We start from the raw sequence: 24,717 nt of genomic DNA on the forward strand, positions 1-24,717 counted from the left end.
AATCCACTCGGCGTTGGCGATAGCTACAAACGTACTCGCTGGTCGTCGAACAGAGAATACCTGTTTACCCGTCGAACAGAGAATACATATATAAATGACCCGCGCGCTACAATCACACTGATAAGGCCACATGCCGACGGCAGCTAAAAAAAAGAAAACAGAGCTTTGAATGGTTCGCGATAATATTTTAGTGCCCTTCAATCCAATTACGAATAGGTAGTGATGTTTCTAAAGAAACGCTTGCTTACCTGAAGAATGATATTGTTGCATCAATGTTGCCCCAAGACGATTCTAACTTCTCCTTGTAGAAGTGTAGGCCATTGATAACACGATTTCCAAATAGCTGGAATGCAAGTGTGACCCTCATCTTTTCAAACCCATTAGGTTCCAGGTGTGCAGATGTCAAGCCAGGCATTGCCTTTAGAGTGAGCTGGCTCGAGTCGAGCTTGAAGGCCTGTTTGACAGGCTGGATGGAAACCTGGAACAGTTAACATACCACATGTTGAGCTGTCAAAAAACGGAGTAGCTAGACCGCAGCTTTCATAAGGCTTGCTAGCACAAGTGCTATTATGCAAGGATCGGCACTCACCATACCACTTGGAGTGTTCAGAGGACCTTTGAGTAGAGAGTTCCTCAGGCATTTTAGTAGATGGGGAAAATCCGATAGGAAAAACAACTGTCGAGAAGGGTCCACAGGGTGTTCTCGGCTGCATGTGATCTTTCCATTCTTTACGCCAATTCCCAATAGGTTCCACATACGACGATTCCATGACGCACCATCACATGTAATGAAATCAACCAGAAGTCCACTGGCCTCGGCGACAATTGTGGCTTCTATTAGAATTTTTGCCAGCATTTCAGCCTTGACATTGCCACTAGTAGCAAAAGTGCCAATCATTTGCGACCATCGGCCAGTAAACGGCACAAACATTACGACCATCCCATGATCAGATGGAACATTCTGTCCGTCAGTTGTAAACGGGCCCAAGTCAACGAACCCTTCAATACGACCACATGATGTCACATTTAGGTGTTCAGACAATTTGATTTCATCAACCAAAAGGCCGCCACGAAGTTTGAAGCTATCCATGCGTCGAGTTTTTTTCTTCAGTTGGCGAAGTACTCTGTGGCTGAACCCGAAATTGGCTTTGTAAGCCCGTAAATAGCGCTTTAGTGTACTCTTGCTTGGCAGGCAAATAATGTTGTGATTTCGGAGATGTTCATACAACTTGGCACTTTTCATCTTCATTAATATGCATTCGAGAATCCAAGCTTTACTGTACACATTTCCCTTGCTGCTTTTTTTTTTCGCTGCCGAGAAACACTGTCTCACGCATTCTTGCTGTTTAGGATCCAGGGCTGAGATTTCTGCCTCGAGCACTTCCATAGGCTTAGAAGCATTTTTCTCTTGCATCTTGCAGAGCTCATCTTTCAGGTCACTCATTCGTGATGATAACCTCCGGTTCTTTTGTCGCACTGAACGCAGCTTCTGCGTTGTACTTTGCACAGTCTTTCTAATTGACCGCTTTACCCTTGAACACCGCGTCAGTAAGGCCTTTCTGAGGTAGCGGCAGGATACGCATGCCTGTCCTGCAAAGTAGAACAAAACAGAGGAAAAATAAATGACCACAACGTCGGCCTTGTTATCTAATCGTACATACATTACATTGTGAAGTTCGAAGCAAAACTGAAATAATTTGAAAGCACTCTGCATACCTTCAGATGGCTCCTTTCCGGCGCATCGTTTACTGAAGTATGTGCCGTCGTGTAGGGTCAACTGCGCTTGAAGTCCTTTGGTAAGGCTGTTTTTCGGCATGCTGCTAACGGACAGTGCTCCTTTACATAGGCGGTATAGGTCGACACTTCGAAGCAGTTTGTTTCCTTCCTCACGGCTGGCAATGCGTCCCGTTTCTACTAAGTGGCCGCGAAGGTGCGCACTATATGCGGCGCCGGGCCTATCATCGCGTGAAAGCACCACCACCCTCTCTGACTCCACGCATTGATTTTCACCCATTCTTAGCTTGCAGTACACAGTCCCACTGTAATCAGGTATGCGATGGCAGCTCCAGTATTCTGAAGGAACATCCAGCATAGAAAAATCGTCCGGCACAGATGCTTCGTCAACTTCGCAAGGGTCTTGGTCGTTCGCCAACACGCTACTCTCAGTGTCAATGTCCGGACACCTCGATTCCTTGTAAACGTCGGAATCATTACTTTGTGGTCTTTTCGCTTCATGAGGATATGTACTTGTGCTTTTCCTCTTTCTAGGTGGTCTCTGTAGCGGTGTTTTCTTTGACAGATAGCTCGGCGCGTTCGGCAGCAAAGTTGGCACCGCATCGGGTAAAAGTTCCTGCTTTCCACGCGGAATGCGGACTTCTTTGCCGTCAATGATGTGTATAAAGTCCCTCACAATGCATGATGTCTCGAAATGTAGCTCACACACAGAGCAGGTTTCGTCCAAATCCTTATCTTTTCGATGAAGGTTGCGTTCCCACTGCTTGCGTCGGTTCTCATCCTTTGGCACAGCGAAGAGCGATGGCTGATCGCCTTTCGTCCACTGGTATCCCGTTTTGCAACCGGGAGCAAAACAATGCCGTTGACGCCGACGATTCGGCATGACCGTAGTCTTAACGCCGCGAACTCACAAAGAGAAAAATGCGCCGCACAAAAAGCAACAAAGAGCTGCAGGCAGCTTGGTAGGCCTGGTAGGACTGCTAGCCGCGCGCGCGGGCGCGCCGAGCCTACAGCCCACGCTACAACAGCGCCACCGCTTAGATCCGGGACCTGTCGACACTCGCCGCCTCACCGCATCGCATGGAGCGCGGCGGCTCCTGAACCCAGTACCCCATATTCTAGAGCACTGTACCGGTGTTTATTGGTGCGGTGGCCAGTGTTGCCTACAGAGCCTCACAGACCACCAAGCCTGGCGGGCCAACGAAGATTATGCCCGAGGGGGCGTCACATGCTTGTTACAGTATGCTTCACCGCAGTACATTACTTAGGCTTCACTGCGAAACATTAATGTATTGCGAGAAAGGTAATTTTGGAAAGCCCAATTATTCAACGTCTTTGAAGCTTGCTACACCGCGATACAGGGGTGTGATGCGGTGAAGCTTATTGATAGTGTGTTGGAGGTGGAAATAAGCATCGCGCAGTAAATCATAGTAAGAGTGGAAAGGGCACGTAGGTGTACACTGTGCTCATTATTTTCAATTGTGATATAATCTGCAAGTGCATCTGCGCTCGTGGTAAGCTTCATTGACAATTCTTTGTAGTAACATGTTTCACCATATTACAAATTCGTATTGGGGAAAGCTTACTAAAACACATCGCCATTATAGAATGCGTTATTCACCTTCAATGCTGAAGCACAATGCGGATTCATGCCCATGCTTTTGGCTGGACTGCACATGCTCTTTGAGAACTCATTCGTTGTTTATAAGTGCACTGGTACTTTACTTTAAACTGGAGGGCTGAAGCTGATATGGAAGCACAATTTTTATTACGGGGACAAGATGGTTGCAGCACAGCTTTTTTTTTCTACCACGAACGTGTTCTATTAGAAGCTTCTGTTGCAGTGTTTCGAGCCTCTTTGAGCCAACACATATTGTATATAAAAAGCAGACACTGATTGAGCTTGGGAACATCACCTATGCTCTCTGCAGTAAGCTGTGCACAGGAGTTCACACCCACATATAGTAAAAAAAATATAGCACGAGCAGACCAAATAAAAGAAAGTGGTGTGCTGCAGCAATACTAGGTGTTAAATCGTGCTTTATCATTTCCCTTGTGTTTTGTTTTTGTGCTTATTTTTATTATGCATCTTACGCAGTAACCGCACGAGTGCCAAACTTGAGCTTGTTAGTGCCAGGTCTCATGGTTGTTACTAAGAGAACAGTGTGAAAAAATTTGCAGTGGCTTAGCTCGGCTATGCCAGGATATACGTAGCGAAAGCTAAGGCATAGCATGGTTAGCCTTCGTTAATCGACTGTAAGTCCAGGTTAGTCTGGTTCTCTAGCTATGTTGCGGCGTTTAGCCAGTCGTTCGGCGCACTATTCGTTTGTTTCCTGTGCGATTCGTTTCCTCTTCATCTCGTTCCGATGTCGATTCCAGGCCTCCTCCTGCTTATCAGAATTGTCGTCCATACTGCCGCCTCAACTGTGGTTGAGGCGCACGTGAGCTCTCCATTTCAATCCTCCGACATCTTATCAGGCATGCGACGCAGCTGGAGGAGAGGCGAACGCAACGACGAGGAACGCGATGTGACGTCATATGTGCCTTCTCGGAGCACGGCCACAGCGAAATCGCAAGTTCGCGGCCAGTAAAGCCTTCGCTTTAAAACGAACAAGTGCTTAGAGGCATTCAGTCGCCTTGCTCGTCTCATGGTGTGTCCGTGGAAACACCATGAGCCTCCAGACCAACTAGAAAGGAACGCTTGTTACAATCGCTTCTGAAATGTATTGTCACCAAACCAACAGTGCTCTCAGTGACAACTTTTGGACAGTAGAATGCTTGCACCCAGCAAAGGCTAAGAATGAAGCTTTCAGGATGTGCAAAGTGGGCCTTTTGAAGCTGCCAGCATCGTTGAAGGGTCTTTGCCTGTCTGCCCCTTCTATGGATGCACAAAGATGATTTCCACTTTGAGAGGGATTCTTTCAGAGGTCATTACATAACAACAGTGTTGGGTGTTTAGTAGCAGAGAAGCTTATCTTTGCTGACTTTCAATAATGTGTTCCTTTTCCAGCGCCCCTGTGAAGCGCACACTTTTTGGACGCAATGTGCTCTCCATGCATACATGCACTTTTAGCTCGTAAAGACGTCCATAGCCCCTTGCCTCAAGCTGGTCCTTGCTGATGTCACCCAAGGAGGCATCGGGAAGTATGGCAATGTACACTTCTAAAACACTGTTGATACCAGTGAAACCAGATTTTTGGAGCTGCTGTTTTTTTGTCCACTCCATCCCCATCAGTTACCATGAGCAGGTATTTGTCCAAACAGAAGGAATATGTATTTGATTGCGCATAGCCTGCGTACTAAGACCTGTTAGCGTGTTATGATAGAGACAGTCTTGTAACGACAGTTCAACGTGATAACAAACGGGACATTTGAAAAGTGGTAGATACCGTATACAAACAAATACATACTCGCGACAAATTGTAAATTAGAAAAAAAACAATTATTTTGGCCGAAGAAAAGAAACATCAGCAATGGACAATTCACTCCAGTAACTATTGGAACATTTGAAAAAAGGTACGTAGATACATTGCATACAATCGAAAACGCACGGTAGGCGATGAATTTGTGGAAGAAAAGGTAATTTGAGAAAATTGAAGCAACATCAGCAATGAACACATCGTGATTATTTGTATATACAACATGGTGGCGAAGGGCATTCCAGTCAGTTGCTTTTCGAGAAAAACAAGAAGCAGAGAAGGTAGTTGCGTGTGAGCGTGGTTTTAAAACTTGGAGCGCATGACTCGTGCATTGTGATATTCTTGCGGGTGGAATGATGTACGGCACACGATCAAGTGAACTGTAGAAAAACTTATCAAAAAGACCAACGCTAGCTATCTTACAGCGGTGCGAGGGCGACTGTAACTCAGATTTTTCTTTTAAGAATGAGGTGCTTACGTCATATGAATAGGATGAATGGGTCACGTATCGCAATCAGTCAATATTTGGTAACTGGTCGATGTTTAATGATAAGTCAACAGATCTGGCTAACAAATGTATTCCTAAAGTTCACATTCGCCCCAGTAATCAAAAACCGTGGTTTACTAACGCCTTAAAAAACTAGAAAATAAATAGAAACGTTTTACCGAGCGGCTAAAAATAACGGGAACTCGCATCGATGGGAAATCTACTACAAAGTTGAAAACAAATATTTGATTGCTATCCGCAGCACAAAGCGTTTCTTTTATGGCACCAAACTGCCAAATTTCCTGCGCACTAACCAAAGACACTTTTGGCAAGTAATAAACCCTCATCCTATTCACACTATTATGCTCACCAATGACTCACACGAGGTTATGACTGATACTAAATGCGCTGACACTTTTAATTCCGCATTTGCAACAGCATTCACAAAAGAAATCGAAACAAACATTGTCACAGTCGGTAATGTGTGAAGAAGAGGACTATGCTGGTGGTCTGAGAGACGACGAGGAAGAGGGTAGTTTTGTTTACCGCTGCTCTACGCTTCTTGGCCCAGCCATTAAAAGCCATCTGTAAATAGACGCACGCTTCTTCCTTTCCGTAACATCATTGGTGGAGGTGCGGGGTAATCACTTGCGCAAGGCGGAGCTCCGCAGCGGACGTAACCTGGCCACCATGTCATCCGAAGGAGAGAGTTCGACCACGGCCCCGTCGTCGCCACCGACGGTCATCCTGGCCCAGCCTCGCGACCCTGGCATGTTTTCCGGGATCGACAACGTTGACGTCGATGACTGGTTGCAGAATTACGAACGGGTCAGCGCACACAACAGGTGGGACAACACCCGTGTACAGACGTCCACTGAATCTTACGTGGCGTATATCCAGGACGTCCTCGCTCTTTGCCGCCAAGTAGATAACAATATGACAGAGGCAGACAAGGTCAGCCACGTCTTAAAAGGCATCGCGGACGACGCGTTTAACCTGCTTGTTTATAAGAACGTAACAACGGTCAATGAGATCATTAACGAATGTCGCCGCTTTGAAGACGCGAAGAGTCGCCGCATAGTTCAACAGTTTACGCGGCTACCCAAGACCGCAGCTTCATCGACGTGCGAAGACATTTGTCCACCGCGTGAGCCCACCTCCTCCGAGAACGTCGTACGTATCGTTCGGCGAGAAATCGAAGCAGCGTCTCCTGCCACGCCTGTGATGCAGTGCTTTGACGATTCCAGGCCGCTTGTGTCACTCATTCAGTCGGTCATTCGCCAAGAACTTGCCAATGTAGGTCTTCCGTTCATCTGCTCCGCCAGCCGTCCTGACTTTGCTTCGTCTGCTGCCTCTGCCCCTGTTCGCCGGAGCCAATACAGTCCATATCCGGGCTATCGCAACCCGGCTGAATGGCGCACCCATGATGATAGACCCATCTGCTTTTACTGTGGACGTGTGGGCCACATCTCTCGCCACTGTCGAAGCTCCTGGCCAGCCCACTCTCGACCAAGCTTTCCCGCCTACCGCCGCTCCCCACTGAATCCCCGCCCGCCATCCCTCTCCACCGAGGTTGAAGACGCACCTGACAACGCTCGAGCCACCGTGACCAGCCGATCACCATCACCACATAGTCGCTGCTCCAGTTTGCCCCAGCTGCGTCGCTCTCCATCCCCAGCTTACCGTCGCCGCTCTCCGACGGGAAACTAACTGGGGCAGCTCCTGGAGGTGACGCTGCTCTAGAACACCGGCCTGAAATTCCTCTGCTGACCCTGCCTACTAATCGGAACCTTCTGGACGTGGACGTGGATGGTTTGCCCGTTACAGCACTCATCGACACTGGAGCCCAAATTTCCATTATGAGTGCGGAGCTTCGAACGCGCTTGAAGAAAGTAGTGACTCCTGCTCCGACTCGACTGCTACAGGTCGCCGACGGTGGAACTCCGGTTGTGCTTGGAATGTGTACTGCTCGTGTCAGTGTCGCCAGTCGCCACACGTCCGTTCTGTTTAGTGTGCTCGAACGTTGCCCTCACAATGTGATCCTCGGACTCGACTTTCTGGCCGCCCATTCTGCTCTGATTGACTGTTCCGCCGGCGTTGTACAACTTGACCTACCCCCACCTGTTCCCGTTGGCCTTCCTGCTCAAGCTCCAACTCAGCTTTGTTCCGCGGATTTTATACGCCTGCCATCTCTTGCAGCAACCTGCATCCCTGTCTTAGCCTGCCCACCTGTACCTGACGGAGACTACGTCCTTACTCCCGCGACTTCAGGCCTGCTTTCTCACAATGTCTCCTTCCCACACACCATCGTTTCTGTTGCGGACAATCACACATGTCTTCCCATCCTAAATTTCGGACAGTGCCCACAAGTAGTTCCTCGAGGCATGTCTCTTGCCACGTTGTCACCGACGCACGAGTGCCACATTTCCGCTCTATCTGTTGCGCCGTCTTCGACCAATGGTCATTCTCCGCCGTCTACATCAGCCCCGACCGACGACTTTACAAAGATGATTGCACTGGACCTCTCGACCCAACAAGCCGCAGAGCTCCGTTGCCTCCTCGAGTCCTACTCCGACATTTTCGACCTGAAAGATCGCCCTTTGTGTCTAACTACGGTCGTGAAGCATCGTATAAATACCGACGATGCAGCACCTGTTCGCCGACGCCCATACCGGGTGTCGCCTTCTGAGCGACACGTTATCCAGAGCGAGGTTGACAAGATGCTTGCCAAAGGGGTTATTGAACACTCTTCCAGCCCGTGGGCGTCCCCTGTTGTTCTCGTCAAAAAGAAGGATAACAGCTGGCGATTCTGCGTTGACTATCGTCATCTAAACACGATCACCAAGAAAGATGTATATCCACTTCCCCGCATTGACGATGCTCTGGATTGTCTCCACGGTGCCACTTATTTTATGCGAAGCATATTACTAGAGCTCAACCCAGCTCCTCAGGCGCGGCGGTGTCGCCTTCAATACCACGTGACACCATGACGTCACGACAGAGGAGAAACGGGGCTCCAACTCGCGCCGTCGCTCGCGGCGTCGTCTTCAAGGCTGACCACGTGACACCGTGACGTCACGACAGAGGAGAAACGGGGCTCCAACTCGCGCCGTCGCTCGCGGCGTCGCGGCGGTATATAAGCAGCTGCGCTTGCCTCTGCTAGACACTCACGCGGTGAGATGGCTCCTGAAGACAGAGCAGCTCGTTGGAATGAGAAGGGAAGGTTGCGGCGTGCTACAGAGACTGTTTCTAGGTGGCTTTGCTACGGCGCAGCGACTACGCGCCCCGCATCGGACGCGGTGAGCGTCGAGCAACGCAGCGTTCGGCGCGACAACGAAATGTCCGCCTGAGCAAGCGCCGCACGCCTGAGCCGACGACACCGGCTTTTCTGCGACACGAGCTCCTTAACGCTGTCGCGTTAAAATAAAGGCTAGTATGCTTCGCATTCTGGGCTTAACCTTAGCTAAGCCACAGCCATTTTTCATCTATAGACCTTCGCTCTGGATATTGGCAAATTGCCGTGGATGAAATGGACCGTGAAAAGACCGCATTCGTCACACCAGACGGCCTATATCAGTTCCGGGTAATGCCTTTTGGCTTGTGCAATGCCCCGGCGACCTTTGAACGGATGATGGACATGCTCTTGCGTGGTTTGAAATGGTCCATCTGTTCGTGCTACTTGGATGACGTCATCGTATTCTCTTCAACTTTTGCGACTCATCTTGAAAGACTTTCATCTGTTCTTTCTGTTTTTCGCACCGCTGGCTTGCAGCTCAACTCGTCCAAGTGCCACTTCGGTCACCGCCAAATAACTATGCTCGGACACCTCGTCGATTCGTCAGGCATTCGCCCCGACCCCGCTAAAGTTCATGTTGTGCAGAATTCCCCCGTACCAACTTGTGCCAAAGATGTTCGCAGCTTTATTGGCCTTTGCTCGTACTTCCGCAGGTTTGTGGAAAATTTCGCTCATGTTGCCCGTCCCCTGACTGACCTCCTGAAGAAAGACGTTCCTTTCTGTTGGGGCTCTGGACAAACGTCTGCTTTCTCGCAGCTCATCACGCTGCTCACCACACCTCCTGTTCTCGCCCATTTTGACGCCTCCGCTCCTACAGAAATCCGAACTGACGCTAGTGGCTACGGCATCGGCGCAGTTTTAGCTCAACGCCAATGTGGGCACGACCGCGTCATCGCCTACGCCAGCCGCCTCCTCTCTCCCGCAGAGCACAATTACTCGATTACTGAGCGCGAGTGTCTCGCCCTCATTTGGGCGGTGGGCAAGTTCAGACCCTATATATATGGTCGGCCATTTACAGTTACAACCGACCACCACGCCCTTTGTTGGCTTTCCTCCCTTAAGGATCCCACCGGACGCCTCGGTCGCTGGGCCCTACGGCTGCAGGAATACACATACACTGTGGTCCACAAGTCGGGTCGTCTACATCAGGACGCCGACTGCCTATCTCGTCATCCCGTCGATCTACCGGACGGCTTAGTGGATGTCGCACCGATCTGCGTTCTTTCGCTCTCTGCCTTGCAAGACATTGGCGCTGAAAAACGACGCGATGAGTCGTTACGCCCCATTATCGAACGCCTCCTCTCTGATCCGTCTGACCCATCCCTTCACATGTTCGTACTACAAGATGGAACCCTGTATCGCCGCAACATGCACCCCGACGGGCCCGAGCTCCTAACCGTCATTCCGTCTCATCTGCGACAGACTGTACTGCAGCAACTGCACGACGTTGCCACCGCTGGACACCTTGGCGTTACGCGGACCTATGACCGAATTCGGCGACGGTTTTTCTGGCCCCGTCTCAACCGCTCCGTTCGGCGCTATGTTGCCGCGTGTGAGTCGTGTCAACGCCGGAAAAGACCAGCTGTGCCTCCTGCCGGACTGCTGCAGCCTTTGGATATACCGGCCGACCCTTTTCTTCGCGTTGGCGTTGATCTTCTCGGACCATTCCCTATATCGAATGACGGAAATAGGTGGATTGCCGTCGCTACGGACTATACAACTCGCTATGCCATTACTAGAGCCCTACCGACCAGCTGCGCTACAGACGTCGCTGATTTCTTGCTTCACGACGTTATCTTGCACCACGGTGCACCTCGTCAACGTCTCACCGATCGCGGCAGATACTTTCTTTCCAAAGTCATAGACGACCTACTTCGATCATGTGCTACTAAACACAAACTTACTACCGCTTACCATCCTGAAACTAACGGTCTTACCGAACGCCTGAACCGCACATTAACTGACATGCTAGCAATGTATGTTTCCTCCGATCATCGCGACTGGGACATTGCTCTACCATTTGTCACGTTCGCCTACAATTCTTCGCGCCACGACACAGCAGGCTATTCCCCCTTCTATCTCCTCTTCGGCCGTGAGCCAACTTTGCCTTTCGAGACACTCCTCTCGACCACGCTCGACTCGCCGACATAGTACACTCGGGATGTCACAACCACAGCGAACCAAGCACGCCAGATTGCCCGTATTCGCCTTTCTGCTTCACAGACACGCCAGAAGTGCCGTTACGACCAGCGCCATCACGACGTGTATTACGAACCAGGTGCTCTTGTGCTAGTCTGGTATCCAACTCGGCGTGTTGGTCTTTCGGAGAAATTCCTCTCGCGATACTATGGCCCTTACCGCATCCTTCGCCAGGTGACCCCTGCCACATATGAAGTGTCTCCGCTGGATGCCACGGTGCCTTCGCCTCTCTCTGACATCATCCACGTCAGCCGTCTCAAACCTTACCTTTCTCGGACAGATGAGCCGCACCAATAAGGTGCTTTTTCCGACGGGGGTGATGTCACAGTCGGTAATGTGTGAAGAAGAGGACTATGCTGGTGCTCTAAGAGACGACGAGTTTTGTTTACCGCTGCTCTACGCTTCTTGGCCCAGCCATTAAAGCCATCTGTAAATAGACGCACGCTTCTTCCTTTCCGTAACAATATTTCTTTACCTTTGCACAATATTGAAAATCACATGCCATGCATCACGTTTTGTGCTGAGGGAATTTCATCCATAATCCAGAAAACTAACCAATCATCTTCATTTGGCATTGATGAAATTAACTCTAAACTTCTAAGAAACACAAGACACGTGGCTGCATCATACTTGTCCGTACTGTTCTCATAGTCACTCTCTTCAGGAAACATGCCGGATGATTTGAAAGTGGGAAAGGTCGTTCCAGTCTGCACAACAGGTAACAGGAATTCTCCATTAAATTATCGACCCATCTCACTAACAAGCGTGCCGTGCAAAATCATGGAACATGTCATCTACTCTGAAATCATTGCTTTCTTGGACAGTAATCACTTTTTTCACCCTTCACAACATGGTTTTCGCAAATGTTTCTCTTGCGAAACTCAATTAGCTTTTTTCGTTCAGAACTCGCATACTTACCTGGACATCAATGTACAAACTAACGCAATCTTTTTTCGATTTTGCAAAGGCATTTGATAAAGTATCCCACCGACATTTGCTACTAAAACTTCAACTGTTGAACTTGGGCCTTAACGTTCTAATCTGGATAAAGGAATTTTTGTCTAATCGCACACAAATAGTTTTAGTCAACAATAACCTATCAAGTCCCCTCCCATTAACCTCTGGCGTGCCCCAAGGATCTGTTCTTGGTTCCCTGTTATATTTAATATATATTAATGATTTACCTCAGCGTGTCTCCTATAATATCCGCATGTTTGCAAACGACTGCGTCATCTACCGCTCTAACAAAGCTCCTCTGACCATACTGCTCTCCAAAATGATCTTAATAGTGTTTTAGAATGGTGCAGCAATTCGCTGATGACCCTTAACGCCGCCAAATGTAAATTCGTGTCCTCCCGCCGTCGCAACCCTTCTTCCCATACACAATTAATAACTCACCATTAGAATCTGTACAATCCTACGCGCATCTAGGTGTAACCCTCTCACGATTTGTCCCCCCCCCCCCCCCCCGTTGGCGCGCACATGTCACTAGCATTATCTCCGCAGCTAACAAAACCTTCGGTTTTCTAAAACGGAATCTACATGTCCCACCAGATGTAAAATTACTAGCATATAAGTCACTTGTCAGGCCTAAGCTGGAATACGCGTCAGCCATCTGGAACCCGCATCAAGTATATCTCAACGACGCATGAGAATCAGTACAAAATCGTGCTGTTAGATTCATTCATACCTTATACTCATACGACGTCAGCGTTTCATCTCTGAAATCAGAATCCGGCTTGTTAATGCTTTCATGCCGACGTCGCATTTCCAGTCTTTCCCTGTACACAAGTTATTTTTTTTCCTTAATCAAGAGCGTTACATCACAGCAGCAGCGCGCATATCTCATCGCACCAGCCATCCACTTCAAGTAGCGCGCTCCCGTGCACGGACAACCGCCTTCACAGCCTCCATTTTCTTCCGTACCGCCATAGACTGGAACGGCCTTCCCACCAACATTGCTATTACCACTTGTACATCTTCGTTCACAGAACGTGTAACCGTCCATTTTGTTAAATAATTATTTCTCACGATGTTTTCGTTATTTTTATAAAAACCCACCCCTTATGTAATGACCCTACGGGGGACTTTTAAGGTAATAAACTGAACTGAAACTGAATGTATCTTGCTGCACGATTTTGGAAGCACTCAAGTGCGTTAACGAGATATTTTTATATGAGTTCCAGATTGGTGACGCATATTCGACTTTAGGCCTGATCAGTGATTTGTCCACCACAAGTCTGACATCCTGAGGAGCATGACGCAAGTGGCGCCTCATAAAGCCGAGTGTTTTGTTCGCCGATACTATCGTGTTGATATGCGTGCCCCAGTTAAGATCACGGGAAATTAAGATGCCTATGTACATGAATGATTTTACTGTTTCAATGGATTGTTGGCTATTGTATAAGAAGGCAAGAAAAGTTTACGACTACGAGCAAATGACATGTTTACATTTTTTGGATTAAGAGTCATTAGCCAACGGGCACAACAAGACTGCACATGGTTGAGATTTTGTTGCAAATTATCTCCATCAGTGTCATTATTAGTGGTACGATAAATCACGCAGTCATCAGCGAACATCTGAATTTTGAAAGTTACATGAAGGGGTAAGTCATTGATGTATATTAAAAGGAGAAGTGGACCAAGAACAGACCCCTGAGGGACACCTGAAGATACCGGAAGGTTGATTGAGGACGGGTCGTTGATAGTGACGAATTGCTCGCGGTTAGTGAGGAATGTTTCTAGCCATTTTAATACATATATGTTTAAATTCAAGAAAGAAAGTTTATGTAATAAGTGACGGTGAGAGACTTTGTCAAAAGCGTTTTCATGGTCGAGGAAGATAGCATCAGTTTGTTGATTGCACCCAGGTAGCACAAAAGAGATGCATAACGTTTTTATATCGTTTATCCGAGACGAAATAAGCGGTTTAAAGAAGACATGAGTAAGACAACTTCGTTGGTAAAACGTCGTATATGCCTGCTAATGCCCGGCTTAATTAGAACAGCTCTTCAAAACGTATTCGAAAAGCTGGTCTTGAAATAGGATTGGGAAAGACACAAATAATCCCTTTGCCAGGGCTCTTCATATTTGATTTCTAAACGCTTTTAAGACGTTATCTAAAAACTGGTCTAGGAGTAGTCTTGAAAGGTTTAATATAATCTGAAGCTCGTTTTCGCTCTTTCCAAATGACTCGAAGCGTCGGTGTCTAGTGCTACTGAGCTCCTGGTGCAGTGCCAAGCACTGTTGCATATATATATATATATATATATATATATATATATATATATATATATATATATATATATATATATATATATATATATATATATATATATATATATATATATATATATATATATATATTTGCCGACGCATCCTCGACCAAGTCACCTTAAAGGCACATGTCCACGAGGATGAATTCGCAATACCGCCTTTGGTATGCAGGAATGATGTTTATAACTAAAGTGGGAATGGACATCCCGCTAACAAATGGGCGCGTCTTGCCAATCGACCAGGCCAGGGCTTTTGTGCCAAGAGCGCATGAAATGAGCATATCATAAAGCAACAATTTATTGCACAAATAATACTTATGTCAGGTTTGAGCAAAATATATGAGAAATTCACAGTAAATCGAATTAAAATCACATCAAGAATGAATAAAACTACAAGAAACAATTCTTAATGAACTAGAAATTGATCAACAATGACTATAACATGCATCAACGAAATTCGTAAGTACGCATACAATGACGAAGAGCAAGAACGCGAAGTGTGCTAAAGTTTCTTATTTTGCACAGTAAAGAGCACATGCTGTCAGATGAACAGACTAGAGTTATTTAGAAATTGATATCGCAGCAACTGCAAGAAGCAGAATGAAAATGCGACATTTGATCGCATGGTACCTGCCTACAAGCTATGTTACCAATAATATAGAAGCTTTAAAAGAACATAAGCAGGAATAACGACACATACAATCAAAAATCGATGCTGTAATAAAAAGCAAACAAGGGAACATATTCAGTTGAAAATGTTGCCTCTACGGTACATGAAATATATTAATGAGAGAATTAAAAGAACCATAAAACTAATAAACAATCTAGTAAATGATCCTAAAGAATACTCAAACAAGGAAATCTGTGTGACAAGTGAGCACCACTGCAATGCAGAGTAGGGGACTGAGTAACGCTATACATAACTAAAACAATCTTAGTACTCTAGTACACGAGAAATGAATGTGCAAGCCTCATTATTAGAAAATTGTATAAACCTGAAAATTTCCCGGCCGCGGCGGCCGCCGTTCGATGGGGGCTCAATGCGAAAACACCCATGTACTTAGATTTAGGTGCACGTTAAAGAACCCCAAGGGGTCCAAATTTCTGGAGCCCCCCACTACGGCGTGCCTCATAATCAGATAGTGGTTTTGGCAGGTAAAACCCCATAATTGAATTTTTGAACCTGGAAATTAACTGGAATGCACAGGAAGCAGAGCTTCAGTAACCAAGGCAGCAATGGTCAGAATAAATTTGAATCCGTTTATATAAACAGCATTGTACAAAAGGCACGTACCACTCTCGCAAAAACAGGCATAATTGTCGCAATGAATCATTTGCAAACACATGAATACATTAGTACACCTTGAACACATCTTCAGTCTCCGAAAGTAAATAAGCGAAATTGGCTCGCCATCCCGGTCATGCGAAAGTGTACAGCCGCCCTGATTTTTAATAATACAGCGCGAGCGTCGACTGAACTGCTGGTGAGCGCCTTATAACGGCGATAAGCGTGCAACAAGAGCGTGCAACAAGGCGAGTGCAACAAGGCAACAAGGCTCGTGCGCGAACTCTCGCCTTGTTGCACGCTTATCGCCGTTATAAGGCGCTCACCAGCAGTTCAGTCGACGCTCGCGCTATATTATTAAAAATCAGGGCGGCTGTACGTCCGGCGAAGCTGTTTAATACCACCACTACAACCGCTATGGGGGTATGCAGTGCTTTACTGCTTTAGAGTGATGGCAATTTTGACAGCCCGCCGCCGCCCGTAGCGGTGCTCAGTTCAGTTCAGTTCAGTTTTATTCCTTAAAGGCCCCCATTTCAGGGGGTGTTACATAAGGGGTGGGATTACATTTGTAGTGAGGAAAACAAAACAGTCATGGTGATTTAACATTGAAGGTGATCTGTTACGCGTTCTTGAAAAGCAGGTGTTGAAGCGATGGCGACGATGTCATGGGGTAGGCCGTTCCAGTCCGTGGCTGCTCGAAGAAATAACGAAGCTGAAAACGTAGTAGTACGTGATAGTGGGCGGGCAACTTGAAGGGGATGACTGGTGCGGTGAGATATGCGTGATGCGGCGGTGATATACGGTGCTTGATTGAGAGGAGAATAAAAGAATTTGTGATAAAGGGTGAGGCTAGCAATGCGACGGCGAAAAGAGAGGGGTGACAGTCCGGATGTAGCTTTCAAGGATGAAACACTGACGTCATATGAGTATGAGGAATGAATGAATCGGGCAGCACGATTCTGCACAGCTTCCAACGCGGTGATTAGATATGCTTGATGTGGGCTCCAGATGGGGGATGCATATTCTAATTTGGGTCTTATAAGTGATTTATACGCGAGCAATTTAACACGTGGTGGGGCAAGACGAAGGTGACGTTTTAGAAAACCGAGTGTTTTGTTTGATGCTGAAATGATGTTACCGATATGAACCTGCCATGATAGATTAGAAGAGAGGGTGACTCCTAGATATTTATATGATTGTACTTGCTCAATCTGTGTGTTAGAAATTAAATAATGAAAGAGATATGGATTGTGACGACGAGTGAAGGACATGAGTTTACATTTACTAGGATTGAGGGACATTAGCCAGTTATTACACCAATTTAGTACGTTGTTAAGCTCTGTCTGAAGAGTGTATTGATCGTGACAGTTATTAATGGTGCGGTAAATAACACAATCATCTGCGAAAATTCGAATATTACAGGAAACATGCAGGGGCAAGTCGTTAATATATATTAAGAATAGGAGGGGACCCAGGACAGAACCTTGTGGGACGCCTGATGTAACCGGGAGAGATGTAGACAGATGGCCGTTAAGATAGACTGACTGAGAACGGTTAGTTAGGAATTCTTCAATCCATTTGAGAATATTAGGGGGTAAGTTCAGCTTTGAGAGTTTTAGTAATAGCCGGCGGTGGGGAACCTTGTCAAAAGCTTTAGCGAAATCAAGAAAGATGGCGTCGGTCTGCATATTACGGTCTAGATTAGTGTGCAAGTCGTGAAGGAAAAGCGCTAGTTGGGTTTCGCAAGAGAGGCCCTTACGAAACCCATGTTGTGAAGGGTGAAAAAAATGGTTTTGGTCCAAGAAGTTTACGATTTGTGAGTAGATGACATGTTCCATGATTTTACAAGGCACACTAGTCAATGAAATGGGGCGGTAATTCAAGGGCGAGTCTCTGTTACCTGATTTGTAGACTGGAACGACCTTCCCCGTTTTCCAATCAAGAGGCAAAATTCCTGAGGAGAGTGACTGAGAAAATGAGACATAAATATGATGCACAAATTGATTCCACATTTTTCAATAGTTTTGAATTAATCAGGTCCATACCAGCTGATGATGAAAGTTTCATATTATGAATTATGGATCCTTCTTCGACGAACGTGACTGCCGGCATGGGGGTTTCTAAGTTAAAGGGTGGTAATTGTGAAGGTGCGTCGAGTTCGGTAGAGAACACAGATGTGAATGCATGGTTAAATAATTCTGCGCATTCATGGTCAGTAATCGCTTCATTTGAATAATTCGTCAGTTTAATATCGGGAGGATGTGATGGGTTTAAAACTTGCCATAATTGCTTGGGGTTTCTTATAAGTAAGTTTGGTAAGTCATTGTGATAAAATGAGTATTTGGCGTTACGAACAGAAAGTAGGTATGATTTTTCGGCCTCGAAGTATTTTCCCCATGCGGCAGGCGTGTCGTTTCGTTTGGCGGTACGAAACAATCGTTTCTTTTTGTTTTCGAGTCGTTTTAAGTGCTGGGTAAACCATGCTTTATTGCGATTAGTATGAAAGGTAATCCTTGGTACGAACATATTAGTGAGATGATTTAATTTGTTCTTGAATATCAGCCAGTTTTCATGAATTGAGCGAGTGTGAAATGCGGATACGTATCCAGGAAAAAAGGTGTTAAGTTCTTCAGTTATTGCATTATAGTTACCCTTATCGTAGAGTTGTATCTTTTTATCGGATGTCTGTTTTTGAGTCGAGGTAAATGAGAATAAAGCATGCATGACTTTGTGATCGCTGATTTCAGGAAGGTAATTGATGGATGATACATTCTCGGGGCTGCTTGTTAGTATCAGGTCGAGCGTGTTTGCTGATTCTCGTGAGACACGGGTTGGTTGGGAAATTAATTGAGTGAGGTTAAAATTTAAACAGACATCGATGAAGTTCTTCGCCTCTGCATGACACGTTATTGTGGAACTAGCTATGTTCTGCCAATCAATATCGGGGTAATTAAAATCACCAAAAAGAAGAATACGGGCATTTGGATATGTGAAAACAAGTTTATGAAGGATGTTGTTCAGATGACGTGGGAAGTCTGGATTAGTCTGGGGGGGCCTGTAGCAAACGCCAAGCAGAACTGTTACGGGGGGAGCGCGACAGATGAGCCATATGGCTTCAATGTCGGATGCGACGTCAACAACAGAGCATGATATGCCTCGATGAATGGCAACGAGAACACCGCCCCCCCGTTTGCCTTTTCGATCGTTTCGATACACTTCGAAGTTGGGTAAATCGGCCAAAATTTCCGTATCCGTTACATCACTATTTAGCCAAGTTTCTGTTAGTATTAGTATGTTGCTCCCGGATGACGACATGATGTTTGATATGAGTTCGCGCTTTGGAAGAAGACTACGGATGTTAGTGAATATTATCGAAAACGAGAGAACATTGTGCGGTGGAGCGGGTCGACGATTTGTTAAAGTTTTGTGACGGGGCAATTGCTATGCTATTTCCTTAACGGCTTGGGATGATGCGTCAAATACATAGCGTTTTGAGCCGATGTGCAGGGTTTTGAAGCGCAAGGAGTACTTGTTGGAATTGGCTTTGGCAAACACTAGTAACTGTTTACGCGCGTGCCGAACGGTGCGGGAGAAGTCCTCTCCAATACTGTAGTTTGTGTCTTTCAATTTATGGCCATTGGATAACAGTGAGTCTTTGGTTTTATGAGATAGGAATTTTACGATTACGGGACGAATTCGGTCGGGTGAATGATTTCCGAGGCGATGCGCTCTTTCAATGTCGTTAGGTTCCAAGGTTATATCAAGAGTTTTGCGGCAAACATCAATGACTAGTTTTTCTGACTCAGCCCATGTTTCAGCGCTAGCAGGGTCAGGGATGCCATAGAAAATAAGGTTATTCCGACGTGATTGGTTTGCCGCGTCATCCAGGCGTGTTGCTAGTTCTTTAATCTTTTTAGCTTGGTCGATTGTGGTTGACTGCAGTATTTCAATATCGTTTCTGAGGTGAAGAAGTGTTTGGTAAAGCGTTTCGAGATCGGCCATTCGTTTGTCTAGGCTTGCTATGGTTTGGTCTGTTGTGTTCAGCTGTGTTTTGAGGCCCTGTATTTCGGTAATCAACAGGGTCTGTCCCGCGTTTAGCTTCTGTAGTTCAGCGAGTACAGCAGCGTTGCCCTCAGGACCAGGGTTAGTCTCAACATCACCTGATAGCATGAGCAAGGAATGAATTACGTGAGCACACTCAACGGCAATGGCAACACAGCAGTGCGGGCTCGGAAACTGCACCAAAATATAATTACTGGATTTTTTAGCGAAGAGGGCATATGATGTACTGACCTGCATCGCAAAGGTAAGCGGATTAGGCGGCTACGCTGTGGTGCAGTCACCGAGCCCACGAAGCGGTGTCAGCGGGTGAAGCTCTTTTATACATGTTGGCATTGTTGCTGATGTCGATGTGGCCATCCATGGTACTGTGATTTCCGGTGTGTGCAGCTCCTCTGGCGGCACATCCAGTAGGGACGAGCACTCGCCGGGCGGTGGATGGCAGGAGCCAGGGTCACCTCCAGTGTACGGCAGTGCGCACATCGATGACGCCCCCGTAGACAGGCCTGTCAGGGACGGCAGCAGCAGGCTGGCAAATGCGAGGACGGTCGTCTGCATCGCAAAGGTAAGCGGATTAGGCGGCTGCGCTGTGGTGCAGTCACCGAGCCCACGAAGCGGTGTCAGCGGGTGAAGCTCTTTTATACATGTTGGCATTGTTGCTGATGTCGATGTGGCCATCCATGGTACTGTGATTTCCGGTGTGTGCAGCTCCTCTGGCGGCACATCCAGTAGGGACGAGCACTCGCCGGGCGGTGGATGGCAGGAGCCAGGGTCACCTCCAGTGTACGGCAGTGCGCACACCGATGACGCCCCCGTAGACAGGCCTGTCAGGGACGGCAGCAGCAGGCTGGCAAATGCGAGGACGGTCGTCTGCATCGCAAAGGTAAGCGGATTAGGCGGCTGCGCTGTGGTGCAGTCACCGAGCCCACGAAGCGGTGTCAGCGGGTGAAGCTCTTTTATACATGTTGGCATTGTTGCTGATGTCGATGTGGCCATCCATGGTACTGTGATTTCCGGTGTGTGCAGCTCCTCTGGCGGCACATCCAGTAGGGACGAGCACTCGCCGGGCGGTGGATGGCAGGAGCCAGGGTCACCTCCAGTGTACGGCAGTGCGCACACCGATGACGCCCCCGTAGACAGGCCTGTCAGGGACGGCAGCAGCAGGCTGGCAAATGCGAGGACGGTCGTCTGCATCGCAAAGGTAAGCGGATTAGGCGGCTGCGCTGTGGTGCAGTCACCGAGCCCACGAAGCGGTGTCAGCGGGTGAAGCTCTTTTATACATGTTGGCATTGTTGCTGATGTCGATGTGGCCATCCATGGTACTGTGATTTCCGGTGTGTGCAGCTCCTCTGGCGGCACATCCAGTAGGGACGAGCACTCGCCGGGCGGTGGATGGCAGGAGCCAGGGTCACCTCCAGTGTACGGCAGTGCGCACACCGATGACGCCCCCGTAGACAGGCCTGTCAGGGACGGCAGCAGCAGGCTGGCAAATGCGAGGACGGTCGTCTGCATCGCAAAGGTAAGCGGATTAGGCGGCTGCGCTGTGGTGCAGTCACCGAGCCCACGAAGCGGTGTCAGCGGGTGAAGCTCTTTTATACATGTTGGCATTGTTGCTGATGTCGATGTGGCCATCCATGGTACTGTGATTTCCGGTGTGTGCAGCTCCTCTGGCGGCACATCCAGTAGGGACGAGCACTCGCCGGGCGGTGGATGGCAGGAGCCAGGGTCACCTCCAGTGTACGGCAGTGCGCACATCGATGACGCCCCCGTAGACAGGCCTGTCAGGGACGGCAGCAGCAGGCTGGCAAATGCGAGGACGGTCGTCTGCATCGCAAAGGTAAGCGGATTAGGCGGCTGCGCTGTGGTGCAGTCACCGAGCCCACGAAGCGGTGTCAGCGGGTGAAGCTCTTTTATACATGTTGGCATTGTTGCTGATGTCGATGTGGCCATCCATGGTACTGTGATTTCCGGTGTGTGCAGCTCCTCTGGCGGCACATCCAGTAGGGACGAGCACTCGCCGGGCGGTGGATGGCAGGAGCCAGGGTCACCTCCAGTGTACGGCAGTGCGCACACCGATGACGCCCCCGTAGACAGGCCTGTCAGGGACGGCAGCAGCAGGCTGGCAAATGCGAGGACGGTCGTCTGCATCGCAAAGGTAAGCGGATTAGGCGGCTGCGCTGTGGTGCAGTCACCGAGCCCACGAAGCGGTGTCAGCGGGTGAAGCTCTTTTATACATGTTGGCATTGTTGCTGATGTCGATGTGGCCATCCATGGTACTGTGATTTCCGGTGTGTGCAGCTCCTCTGGCGGCACATCCAGTAGGGACGAGCACTCGCCGGGCGGTGGATGGCAGGAGCCAGGGTCACCTCCAGTGTACGGCAGTGCGCACACCGATGACGCCCCCGTAGACAGGCCTGTCAGGGACGGCAGCAGCAGGCTGGCAAATGCGAGGACGGTCGTCTGCATCGCAAAGGTAAGCGGATTAGGCGGCTGCGCTGTGGTGCAGTCACCGAGCCCACGAAGCGGTGTCAGCGGGTGAAGCTCTTTTATACATGTTGGCATTGTTGCTGATGTCGATGTGGCCATCCATGGTACTGTGATTTCCGGTGTGTGCAGCTCCTCTGGCGGCACATCCAGTAGGGACGAGCACTCGCCGGGCGGTGGATGGCAGGAGCCAGGGTCACCTCCAGTGTACGGCAGTGCGCACATCGATGACGCCCCCGTAGACAGGCCTGTCAGGGACGGCAGCAGCAGGCTGGCAAATGCGAGGACGGTCGTCTGCATCGCAAAGGTAAGCGGATTAGGCGGCTGCGCTGTGGTGCAGTCACCGAGCCCACGAAGCGGTGTCAGCGGGTGAAGCTCTTTTATACATGTTGGCATTGTTGCTGATGTCGATGTGGCCATCCATGGTACTGTGATTTCCGGTGTGTGCAGCTCCTCTGGCGGCACATCCAGTAGGGACGAGCACTCGCCGGGCGGTGGATGGCAGGAGCCAGGGTCACCTCCAGTGTACGGCAGTGCGCACATCGATGACGCCCCCGTAGACAGGCCTGTCAGGGACGGCAGCAGCAGGCTGGCAAATGCGAGGACGGTCGTCTGCATCGCAAAGGTAAGCGGATTAGGCGGCTGCGCTGTGGTGCAGTCACCGAGCCCACGAAGCGGTGTCAGCGGGTGAAGCTCTTTTATACATGTTGGCATTGTTGCTGATGTCGATGTGGCCATCCATGGTACTGTGATTTCCGGTGTGTGCAGCTCCTCTGGCGGCACATCCAGTAGGGACGAGCACTCGCCGGGCGGTGGATGGCAGGAGCCAGGGTCACCTCCAGTGTACGGCAGTGCGCACATCGATGACGCCCCCGTAGACAGGCCTGTCAGGGACGGCAGCAGCAGGCTGGCAAATGCGAGGACGGTCGTCTGCATCGCAAAGGTAAGCGGATTAGGCGGCTGCGCTGTGGTGCAGTCACCGAGCCCACCTGCAACAACACTAAAATTAGGTGCTAGTCTGGTTATTCCATAAACGTAAGGCAAGGAACGTCACTTCCCATGTCGCAAGCTGACATCGCCGCGGCAGCTTGCGCAGCAGTAATCGCTATCGGGAAACATGCGGGGAACGCTACGTGCTTCGGATTTTTACCAGGCGCACCTTATCAATTATGTCGCTCGGGAGCCTGTTTTGCGCTTGTTCTTTATTGAAAGGTACGCTGTTCTATATGTTGCATCCGTGCTTCCAAAGAATGTATGCACTGTGCGCTTCACTTTGCTGAAGCCTCTGCCTTACGGGAGTACGAGCCATCGCTTCTGGCCCTGCACTGCCGCCGCGATTGGCCCACATTTTCGGTAACGGACACGGACACAAAAAATGCCGACTAAGTAGGGGCTAACAGCTTCGCTGTAAAAAGCACTCTGAATGACAAAGACCTTTCACACATGTAGCCCCGAGCCAATGCTTTACCAGTTCACCCTCACTTTCACATCCAAGAGAGTAAAACCTCTTTATTAATAATATTTGAATGGCGAGAGCAGTGTGGGAGGAACCCTCAGTCCAGGCTCCCTAAGATGATTCCGGCGATGTTTCGAGCCCGTTGTATCACAGCTCGGAGGACCTTGGGAAGTCCGTCGCGGAGGGCATCGTCCCACAGCTCTTTGTTGCGTAGGGGGTAAAGGAGAGTTGGCAAGGGAGGAAAGAGGTTTGCAGTGCACTCAATCGTGACGTGGAAGATTGTGGGCGAGCTGCCACAGCCAAGGCAACGATCTGCATAACAGTGTGTGTAGAATTTGTTGAGAGAGACAAGATTTGGAAAAGTTGCGGTTTGTAACTGGCGTAATGCCACTGCTTCCTCCCGCGAGATGGACGGCGGTGGTGCGGCGTGGGTGCGACGAATGCGTGTATAATGACGGAGCATGTCTTTGTAACGGAGCAAGGGATCCCCCCACTCTGAACTACCGTCGGATACAACTTTAGGAAAAAGGGGGCGTTTACTCCTCCGACGCGGATGCACACGAGCATCCACCAATAGGCGCGCACTCTGGACTGACGTCATGAGCCGGACGGCCGGTGACCCCGCCGACGAAGAAGATGGCCGCCCGCGCTTCGAACTGGGCCAAGTCGCGTCAGCTGTGTGCTTCAGCGATAAATGTATTGTTTTAAATAAGTACTTTTTCGATAGCAACTGATTTATTTTAAGTTGGAAAACGAGTAGTAGATACACCATGTACATGCGAACAAGCGCAAAAGCCATGTAGAGCTGCTCTTTCTATTTTTGTCACTTGCAATGAAGCTAAAGAGCAGACGACGGGCAGCGTTCTAGAAGGCACGGGGTTATTTTTCTGTCGCTATCCGGCATGTGCTGAGGCACATGAGAGCTCTACTAAACCAGTCATCAAAATACAAAAGCATTTATTTATACCGAGAATTTCGAGTTTCAGGAGCACGATTTTTTGAGCGCGACTATTTTAGTCGCGGA

The 24,717-nt window shown here is 48.7% G+C and overlaps 2 protein-coding genes across 2 annotated transcripts; both read right to left on the reverse strand.

Moving 5' to 3' along the window:
• Positions 1–244: 244 nt before the first annotated feature.
• LOC142566220 (uncharacterized) lies at positions 245–1,444 on the reverse strand. Its single transcript, XM_075677061.1, has 2 exons — positions 590–1,444; positions 245–478 (listed from the first exon to the last, which is right to left on the reverse strand). The coding sequence occupies exons 1-2, from the start codon at positions 1,442–1,444 to the stop codon at positions 245–247; spliced, it is 1,089 nt and encodes a 362-aa protein (XP_075533176.1).
• A 17,271-nt stretch (positions 1,445–18,715) lies between these two features.
• Positions 18,716–19,999, reverse strand: LOC142565840 (uncharacterized). Its single transcript, XM_075676383.1, has one exon. It carries the CDS (start codon positions 19,991–19,993, stop codon positions 19,136–19,138), a length of 858 nt encoding a protein of 285 aa, XP_075532498.1. The 5' UTR covers positions 19,994–19,999; the 3' UTR covers positions 18,716–19,135.
• Between the last annotated feature and the right edge of the window lie 4,718 nt (positions 20,000–24,717).

Source organism: Dermacentor variabilis, unplaced genomic scaffold (genome assembly GCF_050947875.1).
Source record: "Dermacentor variabilis isolate Ectoservices unplaced genomic scaffold, ASM5094787v1 scaffold_12, whole genome shotgun sequence".
Lineage (NCBI taxonomy): Eukaryota > Metazoa > Arthropoda > Arachnida > Ixodida > Ixodidae > Dermacentor > Dermacentor variabilis.